A 24,830-nucleotide genomic window follows, 5' to 3' on the forward strand; every position below is an offset into this window, starting at 1 on the left:
CTATAGTTTTCTTAGTTCTTATTTACTGATAGACTTGTTTGACAGAGTATATTTTTCTTGCTCTCTTCTTCACTTAGTCTGTTAGTGCCTTTAGCCCTATAACTGCCGAGCTTAGTTTACTAGATTATAATTTCGTTAACTGGGTCTTGACTGGGTCTCTACCAGTCTCTATCGTGTGAACCGACAAGAGCGATAGAGAGGCAGATAATAAACTCATGATATTTGTTGTTCGCTAACCCCTTCAGCAGTAACCCCTCGAATATTCTCTTTGGAAACGTCAACATCACTGATGAACGCTACGTTTCCTTTGCGTTTCCGAACGAAATTTTCACATAACCCACTTTATTTTCTTGAATTGTATTGTGTTGTGTATTTTGGTATGTTTGTGTCGTATTTTAACTCGTTTCGCGTGAGAAAGAATTTACAAAACAGACAGGTGGTGTAATTTTCGAAAGAATGTCGTAGGTGAACATAAGTATTGTTCCTAGTGAGTCTCTATTCCAAAAATTAATGGAGCTGAAGGTCTGGGTCGAGGGAATACAAAGAATTGTTTGTGGGGTCACGGAAACTACTACTTGTCAGGTCAGTTATGGTATTTTTTGTTTTACTAATGTGCTGAAATCATCAATTAGGTTTTTGGGTCAGATTTAGCCATCAAGTTGATAATGTAAGGTTTTTACAGGATGTAGTTTTCGCACTAGCCCATGCCACTGGTAAAGTAGGCAGATTTACGCTGATTGAACGGTGGCGGAATAACGAGCGTTTACTGGCTCCTCAAGAATATCCTTTGAAGGTACGTGTTTTCCTAGCATATCACAATGAATGGTTTTCACATAGAACACATCATGTAAAGTCATGTTGGGTAATAGACTCATAGTTTATTTTATTTGGAACAATATGACAATCCCAAGTATTTCTCCAGACCTTATATTTTTCTTTTTCTTTTTATACATTAATAGACAATTTTATTTTTAGATACTAATGAAATGGGGAGAGTATTCCAATGATATTCAATTTATTTTGAGGCGATCTGATTCTGGTAGTGGTCAGAAGTCACAAGCAAACAATAACTCTAGATCTCCAATTGGAAATGGGTGAGTGATTATTAATGTCTTGTTTCAATAATTTTAGTAATAGTATTGAGTAATTGTAATAAGTGTAACTTTGCTCTTGTAGTAAAGTAACTATAGTATAATTCAAAACCTAAGCTACTTATTCTCAAAATTGTACTCTCTTAAATGTATATCTCAAAGTGTCACAGAACACCCTTTCTAATTTATATTTTAAATCCATTTGTAAAATTAGTAACACTAGATATCCTAATATTGCCTAGACACCTACATAAAGCTCCTCTATTATATTATGAATGAGTTGAACCGTTGTTTTATTAAATGAAGAAAAAAATGTCCTAGACAGTTTGGTTTGTGGGTGCCTAGAGAGTAAAGCTGGTATGGGTGTGGTAGCATAGCACAGTCATTTAATACTTTTCTGTTAACTGACTATTGTAGTGAGAATACATACATTCTAATAATATTTTACATAATTTTAGGAGCCATAACACTTCAAACCCCAACATTCTAGACAACCAAAACTCTCCAAACAGAATAAACCCTGGAGCTGCTTACAATAATATAACTAACACCTCTCCGGGAAATCCAGTGGGTGTGGTTAAAGGCGTGCAACAATCCAAGACTCCAGAGTCCGAAAGTCCAGTACTTAAAGATGTTCCACCGTATAGGTAACACATTATGAATTACATACATGAGACATAAGGAACCCAAAAGCTTCTTCATCACACTCGCACACTAAATGTGCTATTGCACGCAGGCAGAGTGTGAGTTATAGAAAAATCGTTATCCCTAGGGAGTCAAGAAATTTCTAGTACTGTATTGAACTCTTTTTTACTATGCAAGTTTTTTACTATGCAAGTGTGATGAAAAATATTGTGTGTAACTCGGGAAGTATGAATATGGGACCCCTTTCTTTCCCACAAACTTTTTGGTCAGAATTTCGTTAGTCATAAGTTGTTATTCATATATTTTGTGGTCATAAACATCACTAGTCATAATTTTTGTTACGAATAATGCTTAATGGTACTAACATTAACAACCCATAATATTGGATGCCATAACCTTAAAAGTCATAAAGTTGATGAGTATAAAATTGAAAGGCATAACAATAATTATCCAGAAATATTACTAGGCATATTTTTTGAAGCCCTACTGATTGTTCTGCATACAGTTTTAAGGCATAAACCTCATAAGTCATAATCTTTGTTACGAATAACGTTTAATAGTTCTAACGTTAACAACCCATATTATAGAATACTATAATCTTAGAATCAAGAAAGTTGATGAATATAACATTTAAAACGGATCCCTTTGTTAGCCAGATTATCATTAGTCATAACTCTGAAACGGTTTCATTAGGGTCACCTATAGATAGGTTAGGTTAAGTTTGTTTTATGGCAATCCTGAAAAGTTACGCGTTTTTGAGAAAAACCAAATTATGACTAACGAAAATGTGGACAATCGATACATTATACCTTATGACTTTATTGGTAGTCCGCATTTACCTCGCGTCCATTAGAACGGAAATAGGACCCCTGCCCCCCTACTACTCGTTGACGAAGCCGAATACTACAAAAATCAGCATGCAAAGGAAGAAATGGCGGGAAAATCAGTGAGCTCATTGAGTATTTTAATCCTCATTTCTCAGCTAGGTTCGCTAGTTACCTTGTGTCATTCAGAGCAAAAATAGGAGCCCCGCATAGCGAGGCTCCGTCGAATCGCTGGCGGGCCCTAATACTTTTAAAAGCAACATGAAAAAATAAAACACATAACATGTAAAAGACGAAATGGCGGGAAAATCAGTGAGCCCAACGAGAAAATTTTCATTTCTCGGGTAGGTTCGTTAGTTACCTTGTGTCATTCAGAGCAGAAATAGGAGCCCCGAATAGCGGGGCTCCGTCGAATCGCTGGCCGGGCCTAATATTCTTAAAAGCAACATGAAAAAATTAAACACATAACATGTAAAAGACGAAATGGCGGGAAAATCAGTGAGCCCAACGAGAAAATTTTCATTTCTCGAGTAGGTTCGTTAGTTACCATTGAACTACTATGTACTACGTACTAGAAATGACAACTCGAACATATTCTGTGCGCCGACTGGCAGCGGCGGCAGCGCGAGGCGCATGCGCGTGAAGCGAACCGTGTCATAGAGTAAGACTTGACCACCTAGACGCGACACTTTTAGTATAGACCTTTGTTTTATACTTTCTGTGTGAAATACTAAGTAGTTTACTTTTAGCACTATTATACATTGTGTTATATTTAATTTCTACTCAGTGAAATAAAAATAAGTAATTGTTTTTATCATAAATTTTAATTTCCTTTGAATAAAATTAGTTTTGTAAGTTTCTGTCGCTCAGAATAATAATCGCCCCATTCACCTTGTTTTACTTCCCTTAAACACCGGTTGCTTTAAATACTATTTCAGTTTTGGTGTCACTATTTTTCGTCAATAATGAGAATTATAATTCAGAAATAATTCAAAATCATGCTTATTGTATAATATTATCGACTAAAATTCGTATTAGAACCGTGTAATATTCAAAACTATAAATTGAAATAAATATTTTTATATTATATATTGAAAACAGAATATGATCACAATTATTATACCTTATTACCTACATGTCATGTCTGCGCGATTCATCTATGATTCCAGTTGTCAAAATGGCGGCCATAGCATCGCGTTTAAGGAGCTCGTCCCTTCATTATAATAATTACTTAAGTTAGATCAAAATAGCTTGTCTACTAACCGATGAAATGTGACACCGTCACTTTTATTAGATTTTCTCGTATGGCTTGAACAGTATCTTATAGAGTTATAGCACAGGAAGGCATTTTTTCATTTTATTTGTGTGCAGTCAGAGACAACCTCCTCCCACCACGCGCAGAGACTGACTGAGGCAACATAAGTCCACTGGACTTATGTTCGTGGCGCAAACTTTTTGTTCGTCGTGTCCTCTCTAGTACATTATACCTCAATGTTAGTTACCTTGTGTCCTTCAGAGCAGAAATAGGAGCCCCGCATAGCGGGGCTCCGTCGAATCGCTGTCGGGGCCTAATATTCTTAAAAACAACATAAAAAAATTAAACACATAACATGTAAAAGACGAAAAAAGTATCTTCTGTGAAAAACTAAATTATGACTAACGATAGTGAACACGAACAAACATTATGACTTCAAACTTAATGAAAAATAATATAGATCCCATTGAATGTTATGATTAAAGTTAATGTGGACAGTAATCATTATTACTTGCGAAAATATACTTTACGACAATTATGACAAACATGTTTATTGCTTTCAACATTATGTCCATAATACAAAATGCAATTTGATTATTATGCCAAACAATGTTTATGACTAACAATAATGATGACTTGCAAAAATCTGACCTCCAATTTCTGACATTCAACTTTATGACTAATGATAATATGACTATTAAAAATTATGACTAACAACGTTATGGATTGTAAAAATCGGACTAAAAAAATTATGGGAACCAATAGAGACCCATGAATATTACTAACTCGAGTCTTTAAATCGCCCAGGCAAGCCGTTGCGATTTAACTTACTGTCGTTAGTAATATTCAACTTCCTCCCCTTGTTGCACAATGTACTATTAATAATAGGGTATGCCTGATCAAGTCTTAGACCTCTCGGAGATAACACGTTTTGTCATCTTAAAAAAAAGTTACCTGCATACTGTAAACTGTTTAATAAATTTGAACCTTATTGCTATCATGATAGTTGCTTTTTAACTACACTGAGACTTTAGCACGTGCCGCTTAAACGGGAGCTAGCCGCCGTGAATAATAGAAACAAAGGCCTTTGTTTAACAGATTACGGCTAAAGCGAAATATTCATCTCAGAAAATTCACACTATAACCTTGTTTTGGCCTCAGAAATGTGTGGTTCAAATCTATTGGGTTTAAAAAGTTACACCAAGTTAAACAATAATTATATGTAGTAGAAAGATTTTGTGATACATGTTTTTGCCGTTATTAGAAAAATGGAATAATTTCATCAACTTAACTATTACTTTGTGGTTTTTAGGGTTCCGTAGTCAACTAGGAACCCTTATAGTTTCGCCATGTCTGTCTGTCCGTTCGTCCGTCCATCCGTCCGCGGATAATCTCAGTGACCGTTAGCACTAGAAAGCTGAAATTTGGTACCAATATCGTCACTACTTTTAAAAAATCTCGTATCTCACGCTGCTTCTCAAAGTTAAAACGCAGTAAGTCTATATGCATTCCATACATACTTACTACAATTTTCTTTTCATTGACAGACGAAGATACAAAATTTTTTTAAAGGTAGTGACGATATGTATATCAATCACGCCGACAAAGTGGTAAAATAAAAAGCGAAAAAAAAATTGTTTTGTTGGGGTACCCCACCCCCTCTACATGTAAAGTGGGGACTGATTTTTTTTATTTCAACCCCAACGTGTGATATATTCATAGCTGGGCACCGTTAATCAAAAAGTTAACTTCGTTAATCGCTAATCCGTTACTAAAAAAGTTAACTTCGTTAATCGTTAAAGCGATACATTTCGACAAATTTAACGTAAGTTAAAGTTAATCGTTAATCCGTTAACACATGAAAAAAAATGAACTTTTCTTTAAATATTTAGTTGCATCAGTATCCACTATAACGTATTATATTGCTGTTAAAGGCCGAAGTACAGCTAGCCTATTGAACTCTAGGCTGCTCGTGGAAGGCAGTGATCGCCTGAGCTACTGCCAAGAGCTGTGTCAGGAGAGATGCTGGCGGTGACGGGACTGTTGTGGCACTTTGGGCGGTAGAGGCTAGGGAAGCGAATGTGGTCGTAAATAGGGCTCGAATTTGCTGCCCTATCACTACAACAGTCGCCATGGTAAAGCTTAGGATTCACCGAATCAAAGTTAGTAAAAGCAAATCCACGTGAAGAATACTTTTTTAGGTAATATTTCGGACTTTTAGCAATCGACATCGGTAAAACCTAGGATTTACCGGCAAATCATAGGATTTGCCGTACTTCGGGCTTTTATAGTAGCGTTCAGAACGTGTTTTTCGCAGCGCAGATGGCGCCTGTGCCCTACTAGATTAACGATTAACGGACTCGGGGAAATTTAACGGAAGTTAACGAGTCCGTTAACATTTTTTCAAGTTAACTTAAAAGTTAATCCAAACGGATCGAAATCGAAATGTTAACTTCGCTAATTAACGATTAACGGATTAACGAGTTAATGCCCAGCTATGGATATATTGTTGGATAGGTATTTAAAAATGGATAAGGGTTTACTAAATTAGTTTTTTGATAATATTAATATTTTCGGAAATAATCGCTCCTAAAGGAAAAAAAAGTGTCCCCCCCTCTAACTTTTGAACCATATGTTTAAAAAATATGAAAAAAATCACAAAAGTAGAACTTTATAAAGACTTTCTACAAAAATTGTTTTCAACTTGATAGGTTTAGTAGTTTTTGAGAAAAATACGGAAAACTACGGAACCCTACACTGAGCGTGGCCCCACACGCTCTTGGCCGTTTTTTTTTAAAATTGAGTCTAACTAAATTACATGCATTATGTATGAAACTTATTTGTATCTTCCTACTGTCATCATCATCATTATCTAAACATTTCACGGCCTGATTCTTACTCTATCAGTGAAATATGGACAGGTAATCTTGTATTGACCTGTTTTTCAAATGTCAAAAGCCGGGTCCACACATCGCGGCACGATACTAGGCACTGTGCTCGCGAGGCAAATGTGCCATGTGTAGTTGTGTACATTGAACGTTTGCCACGCGCGCACATGGCTCGCGACCTCGCTCTGTGTGGACCCGGATAAATGGTTTTAGATATAGATAACAAAAGAATGACTTAGGATTCATTTGTCTTTTTGGTGGTTTGATATGAACTAACATGGGCGGCTTAACAATATCCCTGCCGATCTGAATTGTGAACATTACAGCTTTGTAATAAAGCTTGCCATGGTCCATAACTTTGGGCACTGGAAGGTAAACATGTTAAATTTTATGAGTATAAATTGTGTCACTTAATTTCAAACTCTGGTAAATGCATTCTGCTATAAGGGAGATTCTTTTTCAGATTATATATATTTTTATACATAATCAACCTTTAAGCAGAATGGATTTACCCGAGTTTGAGGTTAAGCAACACAATTATTTTTTAAACAAGTATGAAATGTATCCAGGGAGCCACCTCCACCCTACCGGTCACCACCGCCTCCAACGCAGTCCCGCAAGTCGCCGACCCGCTCGCGTCCGCGCTCCTCGCACATGTCCCCAGTGAACCTGCCCGAGGAGGAGCTCCGGAGCCCTGAAGCTGTCACCTACAACAGCCAGTACAGGGAGCTTGTGTCGCTTGTCAACTATCAGAGGGAGAAGCTCACTACGCAACAAGCGGATCTCATTAAGGTAAATCTAGATTTGACTAGACGTGATCAGGCCTGTCCCACTCGCGCGTGTAGGTATCGAATCGTAAGCGCCCCTCGCAGGTGGCAATCAGTAGGGCCTCACGGGCGAGCGGTGACGCACGCGCGAGAGTTGTTCGCCGCATACCTACGTACTGATTCGACCGCTGTAACAGAATTGATACGAGTATTAATAATCTGATAACAATGAACAAAAAAAATAGGCCAAAGAAATATTGTGCAGTGTTTAGCGGTCTTAACACGGATTGCGAACCAAATTTAACTTTATTTAGGCTCCCTAAGAACGATGAAAGGTAAGAACTGTTTTTAAATTGTTATTATTATTATAGGTTTACATCCAATTACCATTATTTATCATTATATGATTATACTAAATAGGTTTAATACTTCTAAGTAAAAAGTCCTAACTAGTTACACTCGAACTTATTAAAATTAAACCTACATACCACTAAGACATATCTTAGGTTTATTCGAGCTAAAGTAGAGCAATATAAAAAAGCTACTAGTTAAATATTAAGATTGTAAAAGGAGACTACCCTATATCGTCAGAAAAGGTACGAGTTACGCGCTAGAAAGAGAGCGCGCTTCTACGTCAATATAATTGTAGGCATTTAGCTATGTGCGGTCGGAATTTCAAGTTAATAGTATCGTAGCGCGAGTCGTTATTTCTTTAGATGGGCTGTTGGAGTGGGCTTTCTGTACTTGTACTAATATGTATTCTGTGACATAATGGGGAAAGTACGGCCCCCGAAAGGACGTTATGCGGCCACCCATCGGTCCTTTAAAATAGTGTGTGATATGGGCATCACTGTAGTAATAATGTATTTCTGGTGTAAATCTGGTCCACCTCTAAAACATGCGCGGATCCCCCCCCCCCCATTAACACAAAATTTGGTATGCCAACTCATTCCTAGATTAAAGCAGAGATGTTTGATACTAAACAATTGTAATTAGCTTGTTTGATACCTTATGTAAGTGTAAATAGGTAACTACATTTGGACAGTTTGCGGCAAATAATGTATTTTTTTATAGTAACGCGTTTATTTTGCAGTATGATGCTGAAATTGGTTTCTGGGAGAACAAAGGAAGGGAGCAGGAGCGGCAAGTGGAACTCCTGCAGCAGCAGATCAGCTCTGCCGATAACCAACTCAGAATAAGTACTGAACAGGTAACCCTGGAGAATAGCGGTTTGGTTATATCATAATATATTATGATCATAACAAACCTGTTACAGCATTCTTACAGCCACACACACAGAGCGAGGCACGTCGCGAGGCAATTTCCTTGCGCGAAGACGTGCTATGTAAACGTGCCTCGGCTTGCCGCGCGAGTACATTGCCTCTTTCTGCTACACATAAATAAATGTATCAACATTTACGTAATTGTCCATTTGATCACACTCAATACAGGAACTTTTTCGCAGGTGCAAGCGTTAACCTACTTAGAAGAAGAGAGTGAGCTCGTGAAACAAAACGAGAAGACTCTTAAGTCGGAGATAGTGCTGGTGCGGTCGAAGCTGGCCAACTGTGAGACTGAGCTGCTGCAGTGCAAGAACAAGATCCGGAAGATCATGGAGGACATTCACAATGAGCAAAGGATTATCAATAGCAGACAGCAGGAGAATAGGTAAACATAAATGACATTCTTCAATTGTGGTTTTATATTACAGGAGGATTCTTATGAAAGCAATCATTCAATTTATGTTCCTTTTAATGTGAATTTTTACATGAAATAGTACATTACGATACAAGGGCGGAAAAGAGGAAGTTCGGAACTATAAATTAAAACACGAGCGAAGGCTTTGCTAAGTTTGAGGCCAGGTTCATTTGTGTAAAGACAAGTGTAGCCAATATTTATATATTATTTATAATTTTTTTAATTGTATTTATTGTTGTATTATTTATTTTATTGTACAGAGAGCTTTGGATACGAAATTTAAATTTTTATTAAATTACTTTACACTCTTCTGGATAAAATGCAACTTTGTCATTCGTTTTTGACGTATCCAGAGAGCCTTTACCAGTAGGTGTGGTGAAAATAAATATGACATATTTATATAATTTAGCGTTGCGACAATAGTTATAATATATACATGTATTGCATGCATATAAGGTGAAAGTACTAGTGCTCGACGCTGTACTAGTACTCGACCTGGGCTCTATAATACTTGTGAAAGTGACAAGGTTTAAATTCGAATATAGAAAATTATTCGTTGTTCAAATTTAATTTTTATGACTTTGACATAAAGTGCCCATGTCGAATACTAGTTCAGCGTCGAGCACTAGTACTTTCACCTTATACAGTAAATGAATATCATACACTCTAACGAAAAAGTTAACTAGTCTACTGTAGGCCGAGGCGGAAATGGAACACGCTCCATCTGTCAACCAAAGTCAGTACTTATATCTGACAAATACCGTTTCCTAAGCGTTTACACTACATCTCTGTTATTGAATTACAATTCATTATTTCCCAAAAAAGGTTATTTCCATTGAACTTCACTTGACATTATTATTATTGGGCACTAGAACATTTTTATTTGTTACAGGCAAGCTTTAGAAAGATCAATGTTGGCTGAAGTAGAAAATTTGCAAACTCAAATTCAACAAGCAAAACATGCAACAGAAATAAACCACTTGACAGCTGAAAACTTAAAGCGCGAGGTTTGTAAATATATCCTTTTAATAAGGTACAAAAATCTCATCTGGGGGACAATTGTAACTGATCCATTTTTTCCATTATTACACTATGATGTTGAGTTCTACATGTATCCACTGAACACGCCTACCATATATAACCGGTGGGCACTCTATTTAATAATGCAAACATTGTAAAACATGGAAAAATGGACCAGTTACATTTGCATACTTTCCACTTTGTAACCGCTGTACAAAGTGTTTTAAAAATGGTAACAAAGTAGAAAAATTTAATTTGGGATGCTTTTTTCCGCCTAGTAGGATAGAAAGGGCTCGTGATTCTGAGTAGGAAAAACATTAAATTTAAGTACCTATTTTAGAAAAAAAAGGTTTTTGAATCTTTTTTCGCGAAAATGCCCCTATACATTTTCTCGAACAGCAAACGGCCAATGTAGACGTGCCAGGTGCCTCGGCAGAGGCAAGTTGTTCGGCCGAGATAAACGCGTGCGCCGCGCTAGAAAAAAGCATCGCAATGTTTGCTAGTCGGATTTATTTTCAATGTTGTATACATTTAATAGAATAAGATCAATAAAGGTGCTGTTAGTGATTTCTCGCATTTGTGTTGCGGTGATTATCTTAGTACTCAAGACATTTAGTGTTTTTGATAGCAAAGTTTCGTCAAATCTCTGGCCTCACCAAACACCTACCTACCCAACTTTGGTACCTATATTTAGCTTGCTTAAGTATCAACATTAGTATGAGGAATTAAATAACAAGTTAAATGTCTTGTATAAGAATTATCGATTTATAGTTGAATCTTGTGAATTTAGAACCAAAGTAACGTTTTTTTAGGTTGGAGTTCTAGAAGACGCTATAATGGAAAAGAAGAGACAAGTGGAGCGACTCGTACAAGAAATGAAAGAAGCTAATCTTCAAAGTCTATCTGGCAGTGTAGACGAACTTAGACATCCTCTTGATGGTAAGATCCCATCCCACATTTTGACATAAAAAAAATTAAGAGCCCTTATTCCTTTGAGCGCTCATCAAATTCGTGAAATAGCCATCGATAGATGGCGTTGACGCTCGGTTCGCGAGCACCGGCAACGCAACGCGTGTTTCAACACAGGCAAGAATAATCTTGATAGTTTTGAATTTAATCGCTAGTAACAATTCTTTTGGTTTTACATGGGGACTTTTTTTTAAAGTTTACAAGAGATAAGAATAGATTATGAAAACTTCCACCCATAAGGGCGTAAAAATGGGGTGCAAGTTTGTAGGGGGATGATTTTTTTTTGTTATAGACTTGAAATTAGAGAATAAGAGAAAAGTGATTTCAGCAGCGTTTTTGGATACTCTTCTCCTAAGGGGGTAAAAATGGAAAAATCACCAACTATCATCATGATGGAGAAGGGGAGGGATGGGGTTGAAACATATTACTTTTTTTGTTTCTCTGTGCTACAGTCACCGTCATAAAGGAGTGATGAGATTTCTATACCTAGTCGCTATAGATCGTTCGACAATTTCGTATGACATTTCAAAGAGTATATGACAAGGTACAGAAATCATCACTTATTTATGCCGGTGACTGTACACTGTCTGGATAGTAGTGGTAAACGGTAGTAAACAAAAATCATATTTCGGCGCTATTATTTTAGGGTTCCGTGCCTCAAACAGGAAAAAGGAATTATTGGATAACTCGTGCCTCTGTCTCTCCGTCTGTCACAGCCAATTTTCTCTAAAACTACTGAACCGATTTATTGTAATTTTGCATACATATGTTGTTCCTTTGACTCAAAGACGAATATCATCATCTTCCTTGCGTTATCCCGACATTTGCCACGGCTTATGGGATCCTGGGGTCAGCTTTGTCAACTAATCCCAAGGTTTGTACTAAATAGAGTAGAGATATTGTATTAAATAATTTTTAGTCAAGTAAGATAAGATTTTTAGGCCAGTAAGTAAGATTTCATTATTATTATAGTCAGCCAGTTTACAACATACAATCACGCCTGTGTCCCATGAAGGGGTAGGCAGAGCACATGGAACTACTCAAGTTTCAGTGCCACTCTTGGCAAATAAGGGGTCGATATAAAACGAAAGTGTGACATTGCAGTGACAGGTTGCCAGCCTCTCGCCTACGCCACTTTAACTCATATCCCACAGTCGCCTTCTACGACACCCACGGGAAGAAAGGGGGTGGTGAAATTCTTAACCCGCCAGTTTACAATAGGCCAAAAATGTAATATGACGTGATTAATGAACGCCCCTTAACTATAGGGTAACCAGAACCACACTTCAGGACTTGAATTATCTCCTGACAGTCCTGACCTTGGACCTCATCTAGATCGATGCTGCTCGTTAGACCAAATCTAATGTGCCCAAACATGTGGAGTTACGATGAGTAGAATAGCAGTTCTGTTGACCATCTCCTGACTCCATCACGACACGTTGGAACTCATTTAGATCGATGCTGCTCGTCAGCCCAAATCTAGTGAGCCCAAATATGGTGGAGTTATGATGAGTAGAATAGCAGTTCTGTTGACCATCTTCTGACTCCATCATGAGACCCTGGACCTCATCTAGATCAATTCTGCTTGTCAGCCCAAATCTAATGAGCCCAAACATGGTGGAGTTATGATGAGTAGAATAGCACTTCTGTTGACCATCTCCTGACTCCATCATGAGACCTGGAACCTCATCTAGATCGATTCTGCTCGTCAGCCCAAATCTAATGAGCCCAAACATGGTGGAGTTAGGATGAGTAGAATAGCAGTTCTGTTGACCATCTCCTGACTCCATCATGAGATCTTGGACCTCATCTAGATCGATTCTGCTCGTCAGCCCAAATCCAATGAGCCCAAACATGGTGGAGTTCCGATGAGTAGAATAGGAGTTCTGTTGACCATCTCCTGACTCCATCATGAGACCCTGACCTCATCTAGATCATTCTGCTCGTCAGCCCAAATCTGAGCCCAAACATGATAGAATAGACCTGTTGACCATCTCCTGACTCCATCATGAGACCTGGAACCTCATCTAGATCGATTCTGCTCGTCAGCCCAAATCTAATGAGCCCAAACATGGTGGAGTTAGGATGAGTAGAATAGCAGTTCTGTTGACCATCTCCTGACTCCATCATGAGACCTTGGACCTCATCTAGATCGATTCTGCTCGTCAGCCCAAATCCAATGAGCCCAAACACGGCTTGATTACCTCGTATAGGATATAATAAATAGGATTGTGCTCATTTATTACCCCAAATGACATTTTTAACAGCACAATCACGATTCGAAACGAGTTATCCCACTACGAAATTTGAAAACGTCTTCCGAAAAAACTGATTTTTTTGAAGACATATTTTAAAATATTATCCAATTATTACCTAGCTTAAGATATGTTCTTTTAGGAACATTATCAGTTTTTTAATAATCATTTATAGTTTCTTTATAATTTTGAATGAAAAAGGTTACATTTTGCCAAAAACGCTCGTCTTTAGGAATAAGGCCTCTTAAATTAGTTATGTACTTATGTATAAAGACTTACGGCTAGCCCAACGGGATGATCAAATGTCGCGTGTGGATGCAAAATTACGTCACAAATTGGTATTCCTGCGGGTGCGCCTCCATTTTACCTGTAATATTGGTCACAATCGGACAGGAATCTTATTGCGCTTGAAGTATTAAGGACCCATTTGTATTGGAAAGACACAAATGTCTGTATAACGTTAGTGTCTAATCAGCAAAGACTCCGTATAGACAGATAAAGTCTAAGAAAAAAACGTACATCAGTACCATACAGAAAAAGGTACGGTGGCCTAGATGGCATTATACCTTTGGGGTACGCTCAGCTAGATGGCGCTAATATTAATATTTGACATTTTAAAACATATCAACTTTGATTAAAGTAAAATAGCGGAAGATAGGTGACGCGCCACTCAAATGTGGCCCTCAAAAATCAAGCGACCGTCGCCTGATTGCCTTCAGTTGCAATGGGCACTGCGTGCGCATCGGATGTCGTGAGACGTGTGACGTGAGGAAATTATAAATTATTTCTTATGGGTAAAACGTAACCAAAATGCTTTCGTGTGCTTTTATGCGTTGCACAAACCATTATAAAAGGAAAAACAAATCGCATGGAATCACTATTCACTCGTAAGTACATGAAAAATTTATTTTCTAAGATAATTTATAAATTCAGTCTTTGTTTTGACGGCCATTTTGCAGAGCGGGATAGAAATATAAGTTTCATTGATGTGCGACCAAATACGCATGATATATTAATGACGCTCAAAGATTGCCTTTTGAGATTTGCATTCGCGGTAGCGTCAGCATAAAATGTTGATCATAATAAATAATTTATATAATAAAACTTTTACCTGGTATTGATTGTTGATTGATTATATAATTTTTTGATATATTATATAATGATATTTGACTCATTTTTGCAACAAACTTTAGTAGTACATTATTTTGTTATTTTTATTTACAAATAATAAAATAATGATCAACTAAAGTTTGTTGCAAAAATGCTTGCCTTATCAACAAGATTTTTTTTAATTCACTCGCACCAAATATGTTTATTTGTTTTCTAGTTTTCCTGGAGATGAACTTGTCAGACACAAAAGGCTTATTGTAGTGCGTAAACAACGACAAGAGCCAGACTGGACGCCTCGACTTTTCTCGCTATAGTGAGGGGAAAAGTTTTGTAAATAACTATTATTCTAAGTATAGGAAAGTACCCTATCGTAAGCAATTTTAATAAGGTTTTTCTTAAAGAAAAAATATGAGGTCACTATTTTAGTTCCATCAATTTCAGCCACTTCATATTTTCAAAAAGTAATAGTGTGTTGTGAGTGAGATTAGGGTTGCAAATAGAAAAAAAAACAAATGTTTTTTTTTTCAGAATTATGAAAAAAAAAACCGAGCACCATGGTTTTTTTTCTAAATATGTTTTTTTTTCACATGAACAAATAATTCGACAATAACGGTTTTTCGTGACTTGTATTGTAACGTGTTTCAATAACAATAACGTACATTTTAATACGATTAACATTCAGTATACAAACGTTTATTGGGGAATCCCCGATGCTACGTGCAGCGTGGAGAGGCGGCCGTGTTGCCAACAGTAAATAGTGATAACTACCAACTACACATTTCGTAAAATGTTACTTTTATAAGACCAGAACTTTTAGTTATTCGTTTAATAGTTAACATTAAGAGCCGGTTGCACCAAACCGTCTGTCTCCGTTAAAGCGTTCGTTAAATTTTATGGTATGGGAAGTTCCATAGACGTCTGCTGCGTGACGATGATGTGTCTGTCAAATGTAGTTGATGCAACTGGCCCTAAGTCTAAAACTGCTTTGCAAATTTTGAGATTTCGTACTTTAGAAAAAAACATACTCCAGAAAAAAAAACTGGTTTTTCTTTCATGTTTTTTTTAAGCCAGAAAAAACCGTATTTTTTGCAACCCTAAGTGAGATACATGTCATCAAGCTCTTATATTTTCATTTAAATTTTACGAAGTTTCACTTCTTTCGCGCGGAGAAACTCCACGCGCTTTTTTCTAATGTCTGTATCAAATAAGATATTGTTGACAGTTGTGGCAAAAAGTGCCTCATCTAAATTTTGGTTAATAAGTTCATAATTTAGTTTAAAAATAAGACGTAATAAATAATAAAAAAATATACTAATAATTATGTCATTTTGAATTTTTTTTGGTACCTGTCCTACTTACACCAAACCAAACATCGCTCCACAGTGCTAAAAAATAGTAAAGTAATAAATAATAAGTAATTTATTTTGTTTTCATATAAAAATATGTTTCATAATTCTTATACTCCAATTTGTCTGCTGACGCTTCTTGATTCTTTGCAATGACATTTTTTTTTTTAAATCTTTATTAAAGAGCTTTGACATGACACTTGGAAAGAGGCTCATCTCGATGCGCGCGTTTGTCTCGTTCGCACTACCGTCGTAATAAATCGGTGTGTCTCTGTCGTTCAATAGCGTAAATTTACATAGCTGTGTGGGTCTTCTTGTATGTAGTAGTGTGTAGTGCCATTTATTAGCTGACAATTAGTATTGACGTGCCGTATCTTCCGCTATTTTACTTTAATCAAAGCATATCAAGCTAAGAATATGGACCAAATTGTCAAAACTGAGGTTCACAAGTTTAGCCATTAGTGATTACACATTTTACTTTCACAGTAACTCTCTATAATATTCGATCCTCTTTGCTAATCAGTAATCATATCTGTTCCCCAGGATTATGTAAAGCTGGCAGTGCACGGAGAATCATAGGGTCTCCTCGGCAACTGGAAAATGCTGCACCCACCAATAAGAATCCTCATGGGGTATGGGTTTAGCCAATTCACCAACTGCACGATTGCCCGACTGCCCGTGCCCCTACAGGGTCCATTTAATACGACAAAACCCCTTTTTTATCAGAAGATATTTTAAATTTGGCTGAGTTTATCACACCTAAGTTCCTATGTTAATAGCTGGGTCCACACAGAACGAGGCACGTCGTGAAGCAATGTGCTCGCGCGGCAACCGTTCAGTGTATAAGTGCTGTCGCACATGCACAGTTGCCATTATGGTATTGAAGAGGTGATGTTAAGTTTGACCAGCTGATATGTTTACGACAATTTACATAGTCATAAAGAGTGGTAATTATTGTTGTTTAACTAAACGTTTAGTTAAATTATTAATATGTACTACATTTCATCTTGAAAAGGATAAGTATGACAAACTCGAAATGTCTCGAATGAAACGGACATGTAGGAGATGGGGTAGAGAATAACCGTGCATTTTCTTCAAATGTTTTAGATGTTAATTTAGTGGTATTTGTGTTCAAAGTAGTGTCATATAAATTAAACTTAGGGTCACAAATTGTGTCTTATCATGTCATATTTTAATTTAGGATCATTAGACGAATTTTTATTAACTAAATATAAAAGTTTTACACTGGAATTTTCTATATTAAAAAAAGTATTATCGTATCTTGCCATCTTCATAAAGTAATCATTCTACCTTTAAAAATAGGACTTTATAGATATTCTTCGGAGGGAACAAACATACTTACTCAAATATCTCATTCAATGTGTAAGTGTCATATTTGCGGTTTAATTATAAGTGCAAGCAAAATATTTAAAAGATTGATATGGTCACTTTCTTACCAGATCAAGTATTATAGTATAAAAATAGTAGAAATGGTACTATTACTTAAATAAAGGAACGCCTAGTTATATTTTCGTATATATCTTAGGTTTTTTGAGTAGTTAATGAATAATTTGCAATACAGATAGGTATGTTTAATGATAATTATCTAGTCGAAAATATAAGCCATTGCAATACTTGTGTAAACCAATATAATTATCTCGTGTTATAGTGAAATTGAAACTTAAATTATGTCAGCATTTATGGGAAACTGAGTATTTCAAAAGTATTTAATTAGGCCTAATATATAATGTAATATGGACCTATATGTTACTTTAATCTCTAGGTACTATTATTGTGCGTGGTTTCTATAAAAGTAGTTAGAAAGTTTGTCTATAATTCATATATCAAATAAAGTGATTTAAAAAACTTATAAGAGTATTATTAATAGCCTATTATTTAAACGGCGTGCGGCCCAAGTGTTTTGGCATTCACACAAATGCAAGGGCTTCGCCAGAAAATAGAATGGGTCCATCGTGGGTCCGTCTATCAGGCCAAGCGAATACCACAGAGAATCTAGTTCAATGTGTGTGAGGTGTCCTTTAATATGTACAATATTTTCATATGTCTGCTAATACCTAAGACAGGCCTAACGTGGTATTTAGTTATGCTTTTAGATCTGGTATATGAACCAGACAAAAAATGGCGCACTACGTCAGAAACCGGTCGTTATCTATAATCGCCCGCTTGTATGGCGAGAACCCGCCTAGCCTAGGGTTCTTGGTTGCGTTGCGAAGGTGCTAGTATTGGCAGGACCTAAAATAATGTCCATTATCAGCCGACGATCTTTATTTGTTTCAGAGTTTTTCAAGAAAATGTAAATACAATAAGTGTAATTTTTAGGATACTTTTATTATATCTAGACCAAGCTCTGAAATCGAGATCATTAGGATTATTGAGCGCCGATGAGGCTTGAACTCACGAGCTCACCAAGGCTTTCGAGGTGTCGAGACGCACGTCCGTCCTAACCAGCTACGGAAATCGGATGTATGAACGTGGATAAAACCCTAATGTGATTCGAGAAAAATAAAGACAATATGTATTTCATTAAATCTTATATTCAATTAATGTCTATCCGAAATACGTCAAATCTTGTCAATATATTACAAATAGGTGAAATAAATGCGACTTCCACGCAGTTTTCCTTCTGTATTTGACTACAAGACAAACATAAATTCTATTTACATGTACTTCATTGAACTAAAGTAATAAAGAACATTTTAATCTAAAGCAACATACCTACTTAATAGTACAGATTCTCAGCGACAACCATTTACATCTTCTCACTCTTATTCGTAGAAAAGTAGGTACTTATGTATAACAGGCATATTGTTAAGAATCGAATTAAACTCAATAATCATTTTCATATAACTGAAATCACATTTGAAACACTAGACTTCAAGAGTTCATAGCGGACCTCGTGCGCCGCTTCTTGTTGAGTAAACACTATGCTTTTTCTTCTTTCTCCCTGTTATACCGTTCTAGCTCCTTAAGGAACTGTCCTTTGTTCTTCATCACGTTAGGTCGGTCGCCTCGGCACTTGGGGCAGAACCACTTGCCCTTGGGTTTAGTGATGAGAGAGACGCAAGAGAAGTGGAACCACTCTATCGGACAGAGGTCGTTGTCGCAGAGGATCATCTCGCCGAAGGATATCTGGTCGCAGAGGCAGTAGCGCGGCTCGTCGGGGTCGATGGCGTCCGCCTCCTCTGGGGGCGTCTCCGACCGCTGGGCCGCCTGCCGTGCCTTGCGCTTCTTCTTTTTGCCTATTGCTGGAAAATAAATGTTCGTCATCAGTAAGTCATAAAAAGGGTGACGGTCTAAAAAAAGGTCGACAAACAAGGAGAAGGCGCTGTATAACGCCTAATTCGTTTTGCCTAATTTTTCTACTTAGCACAAAAAAAATTGTTAAGACGTTATATTATAACAATTTAGGCTAAGAAACTAAGAACAAGTGACTGTAAAGTATGACAGAATCTTTAGAGCTGACAGTAAAGTTACGTCTTGTAATCGTACGTGTGAATGTAAGTTGTAATCTTACTTTTCTTATGTGTTGTGTTGTGTGTGTGACGCTGTTCGTCCCTCTCGCTGGAGTCCGCGCCGTCTGTAGCGGCGCCAGCGGCTGCCGTTCGCGAACGCCGAGCCCGCTTTGACCATCTTTCGCCTGTCACACAAGTATTAAGGAAAATGTTCAACCTTAATAAATAAAAACTACTATTACACTAATTAATTATTTATTTATGATTAATAGGGTAATCGGTGGGACACCACATGATTTTCGCGCTTCAGTAAGGTGGGGACCTTACTGAAGCGCACGGCGTGCACCTAATATATCAACGTGCACGATGCAACGATAATGCGCCGCATAAGATAAATAAGGCGTTAAATGGTGTGTGCAAGTAGAAAAGTTTTCGACCAGCACAAAGACAAACTAGCAAAGTTAACAGCTCACAAAAGTAGTAGCCTGCTATAGCCACGCGCAGGGGTCTACACTAAATTTATTACTGATTAGTCTCTACATACATATATTGTAGATGACATGCTTTGGTCATAACACTCATTAGTCTAGTCATAACAACTCAATTGTTCAAGATATTTGTCTGACCATAATCATGTGATGTTCCACCGATTGAGGGGGGGGCTAAGCTGAAAAAGAGATTATATGAAGCTGTATGCGGTTCCCTCACCAGTCTTGTCCCTCTCCTTGTCCTCCTTCTTGTCGGGCGCGCGCTCGGGCGGCGGCGCGTGCACGACGGGCGCGGGCGGCGCGCTGGCTCCTTCTCGCTGCGCGCCGGGGACGCCGCCGCCGCCGCTGCCGCCGGCTCCTCCTTCGTCGACGTGCCATTCGTGTTCACTTCCAGGCAGGAGACTGAACAAAATATACTTTACAGTTTCGCGAATAAATACAATCATTGAATATTTCGACTCAGTTTTTAATAGATAGTCAGCATGTATAAGTAAGTTTATAAATAGAAATATAATTATGTCAAATACGCGAAAGAGATTGTCTCCAGCTAGGCAGCTTCTGTTATTGTATTGAAACAAATTTATTAAAAAAAAGCATTTGTTTATTTGTTACTACTTTAAGTTCTCCTTAACTTGATTGAGAAAACACACTCATTTACCTCGTCTTTGACTCTATCTAGTGTACTCTCTCCGTTAAAAAAAATAACTGTGTAATATTATGCACATTTAGAACACAGTATGAATACATTTTGTCAAATGAATATTTTAATACTTACTCAATTTCTTATGGTCAGCTTCCAGTGACCTCTGTTTATTGTCTATGAGGTCCTGCAGCAGCTGCACAACCTGTAGTTTCTCATCTCCGATCTCTTGTGCCGCAACAAGAGCGCTCTGCAGGCGCAAGGCAGCGCGTCCGCGGCGCCGCTCTTCTGTGTTTGGACCAATGCATACTGCTAGATGAGTTTCGGCATCACGAAGGCATTCTAAGGAAAAATAAGAAATAGTCAAATTATGCTCAATGTAAAATGGGTCCATATGAGTATAAGACTCTCTACTCAAGAGTCTATCGCCAAAACAAGAAGATTTTACATTCTAGTTGCCCACAACCAGAACTAGCCAACACATATGGAAATAGGATCTTTAAATAACCGTTTTCGTTTCGACGTTTTCAATTGCTCAATCCCTAGTGTAAGGCGCAATCTAGTCAATCGTTGCTTCTAAACAGCATGCTGCAGGTAGTGATGTGCCAGGTTGTTGATGCCTTGGAGTCTAATCTGTAATTTGTAATACTTTGTGTCTGGTCCACGTTGTTCATTCAACTGATAATTGTCTTACTTATATGTTCTACCCAATTATGTCAACATAATGTATACTTAATGTACCTTAGTATCAAATAGGTATTCATTCATTATATTGTAACTATCTTGTTTCTTACTTTGAGTTACTTAATACCACTTAGGATATCCAATGTACTATCTTGATCACATGTGCATGTGTATTGTGTATCATAATTTAAATTACTGTGTAAAAACTATCCATCCAGTCTCTATTTGTGAGTTCCTATAATTGGCTCTGTATTGCTATTCTAAATGTATATTGTATCATTCATAGCTGTTGGAATTCCTTGTATAAATAAATAAAATAAAATCATTTAAACTACAATAGGAGACACTGACATATTAAATATGTAAAATCGGGTAGCTCACGTAAAATTGTTGAAGATGAGAATGCTCCTTGTTACGCAGCGAAACATGTCAAGCGATCTTCGACAATTTTATGTGAGTTACCCGATTTTACATGTTTAATACAATAGGAGACCTTCATTATGCATGTCAAAAAATTTCCATTTAAGTAAACATTAAGTCACATTTAAATAAATAGTAACTTCTTTAAGCAAAACTGTTTACAAAAAAGTTTTCTTTAACTGAGTGGTGTTCACAGTTTTGCGGTAGACAACAGATTTTTAACCATGAATACAATTAACTAACTATACAATAATAGACTTATATTGACCGGGATATAGACCGTGATTACCTTTTTGATTTTTGTCGAGCTCCCGATATTTCGACGCAGTTGCATGCATCATGATCACGGAAAACTGACGAAGGCGGGTGGATGTTAAAGTTGTATAGACAGCGCGCGATCTACCCTCCTTCGCGCGCGTCGGCTGCGTTCACTTTCAGCGTTACCACTGGTCGCGTTCACACTCGATGGTCTGTCCAAACACACTACACTCACAGTGTCACTACGTTTGTTCAATTCTGACTTCACCGGTTTTTTACACAAACAAATCACTGGATTCCATACATTAGATAGTTTGAAGCCATCCTCACGATTGAAATTTTTATATTTGTGAATCTCAATGGCTTCTCTTACCAATCTCGGTATGTAGTGGCGTTCCGTCGAAATTACCTTAGGACTATGCAACTCGATCCAATGATTTGCACCCGACTCAATGAGATGTTGAGCAATAGCAGACTTGCGAGTATCGTTCTTTTTGACTGCAGCAATGTGTTCTTTAATTCTGCAGGCAATAGTGCGCTTGGTCTGCCCTATGTATATGCTGCTGCGCCCCCAGTTCCCGTTAAAATTTGGAAGAGGTACGTGGATGACGTGTTCTGCGTAATAAAGGGTAGCAAGGAGGAAGCTGATCTGTTGTTACGACACCTGAACAGCGTGCATCGATCCATGTCGTTCACATTGGAAATGGAAAAAGATAGGGGTATTGCATTTCTTGATGTGAGCTTGAAGGTTGGAGCCGAGGGCATGCTGGGACACTCTGTCTATAGGAAACCGACGCATACAGATCGTTACTTGCATGCGAGCTCACACCATCATCCCAGACAGTTAAACTCGGTCGTAACATCACTAACCAATCGAGCACACGCTTTGTGTGACTCCTCTCTTGTACAGGAGTTGAACCATGTTCAGAGAGTCCTGAGGAGAAATGGTTACCGAGTTAACGTTAATAAACGGGATGCAAAACCCAAGCACCTCACTCATCGCGTAGAGAGACAACCAGCGTTTATGCCGTACGTAAAGGGAGTGACAGATAAGATCTCTAAAATACTAAACAATTACTCTGTAAAAACTATCTTCACCCCACACAGGAAAATTGCACAGTTCTTGCGGTCACCTAAGGACAATTTTCCTCTGGAAAAACCTGGGGTGTACAAAGTTGAGTGCAGTTGTGGCAGTTCTTACATAGGGCAGACCAAGCGCACTACTGCCTGCAGAATTAAAGAACACATTGCTGCAGTCAAAAAGAACGATACTCGCAAGTCTGCTATTGCTCAACATCTCATTGAGTCGGGTGCAAATCATTGGATCGAGTTGCATAGTCCTAAGGTAATTTCGACGGAATGCCACTACATACCGAGATTGGTAAGAGAAGCCATTGAGATTCACAAATATAAAAATTTCAATCGTGAGGATGGCTTCAAACTATCTAATGTATGGAATCCAGTGATTTGTTTGTGTAAAAAACCGGTGAAGTCAGAATTGAACAAACGTAGTGACACTGTGAGTGTAGTGTGTTTGGACAGACCATCGAGTGTGAACGCGACCAGTGGTAACGCTGAAAGTGAACGCAGCCGACGCGCGCGAAGGAGGGTAGATCGCGCGCTGTCTATACAACTTTAACATCCACCCGCCTTCGTCAGTTTTCCGTGATCATGATGCATGCAACTGCGTCGAAATATCGGGAGCTCGACAAAAATCAAAAAGGTAATCACGGTCTATATCCCGGTCAATATAAGTCTAATGAAAATAAGGCGTCATCCATATATTACGTCACAGTGTAAGGGGGGGGGGGGTCATACTAAATGTGACAATCCCTGTTAAAGGGATACAAAAAAGCGTGACATAGGGGGGGGGGGGGGAGAGGGGTCCAAAAACCTGTAATTTGGTGTGACGTAATATGTGGATGATCCCTAACCGTGAATCATTCAAAACTCTTATACAATAATAGTTTAATTGTTATGTTATTTTAGTTAATTAATTTCATTTTAGATTATTTTATAGTTAAGAAATTAAGAATGCTACTCATACTTCCTGATACTATGACTAATAATAACTTAATTCTGGAGCTTTATGTACTTGTATATTATGATACATAATTATATTTGATTGTAGAATCAACATATGGATGCCATAGAAGAATTGTATTTTTATCTCATGATCTACAATTTTCTGACAAATATTCGTACATTTAGAAGCAAATATAGAAAATAAGTGTTTAATCCCATTCCATCAACAGATTACCAGAAGAGAAAGCATTTTTGATTACCTAGCTGATCATAAAGTTATCTTTTGAGTAAAACAATGAAAATGAAGAAAAAGTATTAACCAATGCCATAAATTATAGAATGGGAAAGCTACAATTTTGTTATGTACAAACTACAAAGACATCTATTTTGCATGTCCATACAGATTGACATGTTAATATAAACTTCAAGTGTATAAAATAAAATAGAGCAGAAATTGTAAATGTGCCACCACTATTCCAGTTTGGATGTTTAGTAAAGAGTGAGAAATGAACTAAAATAACGCAAGAAGTGTTTATTTTGGTCACGAAACAGTGGAAGCGAGCGTTACTATAAAAAGCAAGTTGTACGTATACAAAATGAGGCTGATGCTAACGTCAACACACCTTATGATTTTATATCATACATGAAAGAATTCTCAAAATATAGTGATTTTAATAGAAAAGGTGACCGTAAGGACGCTTATAAAAACAAAAAAATACCTCTGTAAGTTACGTCCAGCTCTCGCATACGCGATAAATGTCGTTGTAGATCATTCGGCAGATTTTCCACGCAATCTAAGTAGTTTTCTACATAGGTCGCTGAGAGCAACGCTTCTGTAGAAGCCTGACCTAACATGATTACTGATTCAACACAATTTTCATAATCAAAAAGTATAAGTGGGCTAATTTTTTTCACTTTCCAAGCAAATAACAAGTTCGCTCGTTGCACTCAACAACCAACCGTAAGCAAGAAGC

General features: G+C 37.5%; 2 protein-coding genes across 3 annotated transcripts; one reads left to right on the top strand and one right to left on the bottom strand.

Annotated features, from left to right (window-relative positions):
• The first annotated feature begins 181 nt into the window (after window positions 1-181).
• On the top strand, window positions 182-17,730 carry LOC125230878 (ras association domain-containing protein 8). 2 transcript variants are annotated; one of them, XM_048136132.1, is made up of 10 exons: window positions 185-582; window positions 683-793; window positions 976-1,094; window positions 1,550-1,738; window positions 7,273-7,495; window positions 8,564-8,680; window positions 8,936-9,138; window positions 10,061-10,175; window positions 11,001-11,127; window positions 16,412-17,730. In XM_048136132.1, the coding sequence occupies exons 1-10, from the start codon at window positions 511-513 to the stop codon at window positions 16,510-16,512; spliced, it is 1,377 nt and encodes a 458-aa protein (XP_047992089.1). In that variant the 5' UTR covers window positions 185-510; the 3' UTR covers window positions 16,513-17,730. The 2 variants fall into 2 exon arrangements, with proteins under 2 accessions (XP_047992096.1, XP_047992089.1); XM_048136139.1 differs by lacking the exon at window positions 1,550-1,738 and having other exon boundaries at window positions 182-582.
• A 675-nt stretch (window positions 17,731-18,405) lies between these two features.
• On the bottom strand, window positions 18,406-24,830 carry LOC125227427 (inhibitor of growth protein 1-like). The gene is given in 6 exon segments (XM_048131746.1): window positions 18,406-19,134; window positions 19,404-19,526; window positions 20,050-20,136; window positions 20,139-20,231; window positions 20,605-20,811; window positions 24,576-24,830. Coding segments are annotated over 6 exon segments (969 nt in total). The 5' UTR covers window positions 24,712-24,830; the 3' UTR covers window positions 18,406-18,811.

The sequence above is a fragment of the Leguminivora glycinivorella genome, chromosome 1 (assembly GCF_023078275.1).
Source record: "Leguminivora glycinivorella isolate SPB_JAAS2020 chromosome 1, LegGlyc_1.1, whole genome shotgun sequence".
Classification (NCBI taxonomy): Eukaryota; Metazoa; Arthropoda; class Insecta; order Lepidoptera; family Tortricidae; genus Leguminivora; species Leguminivora glycinivorella.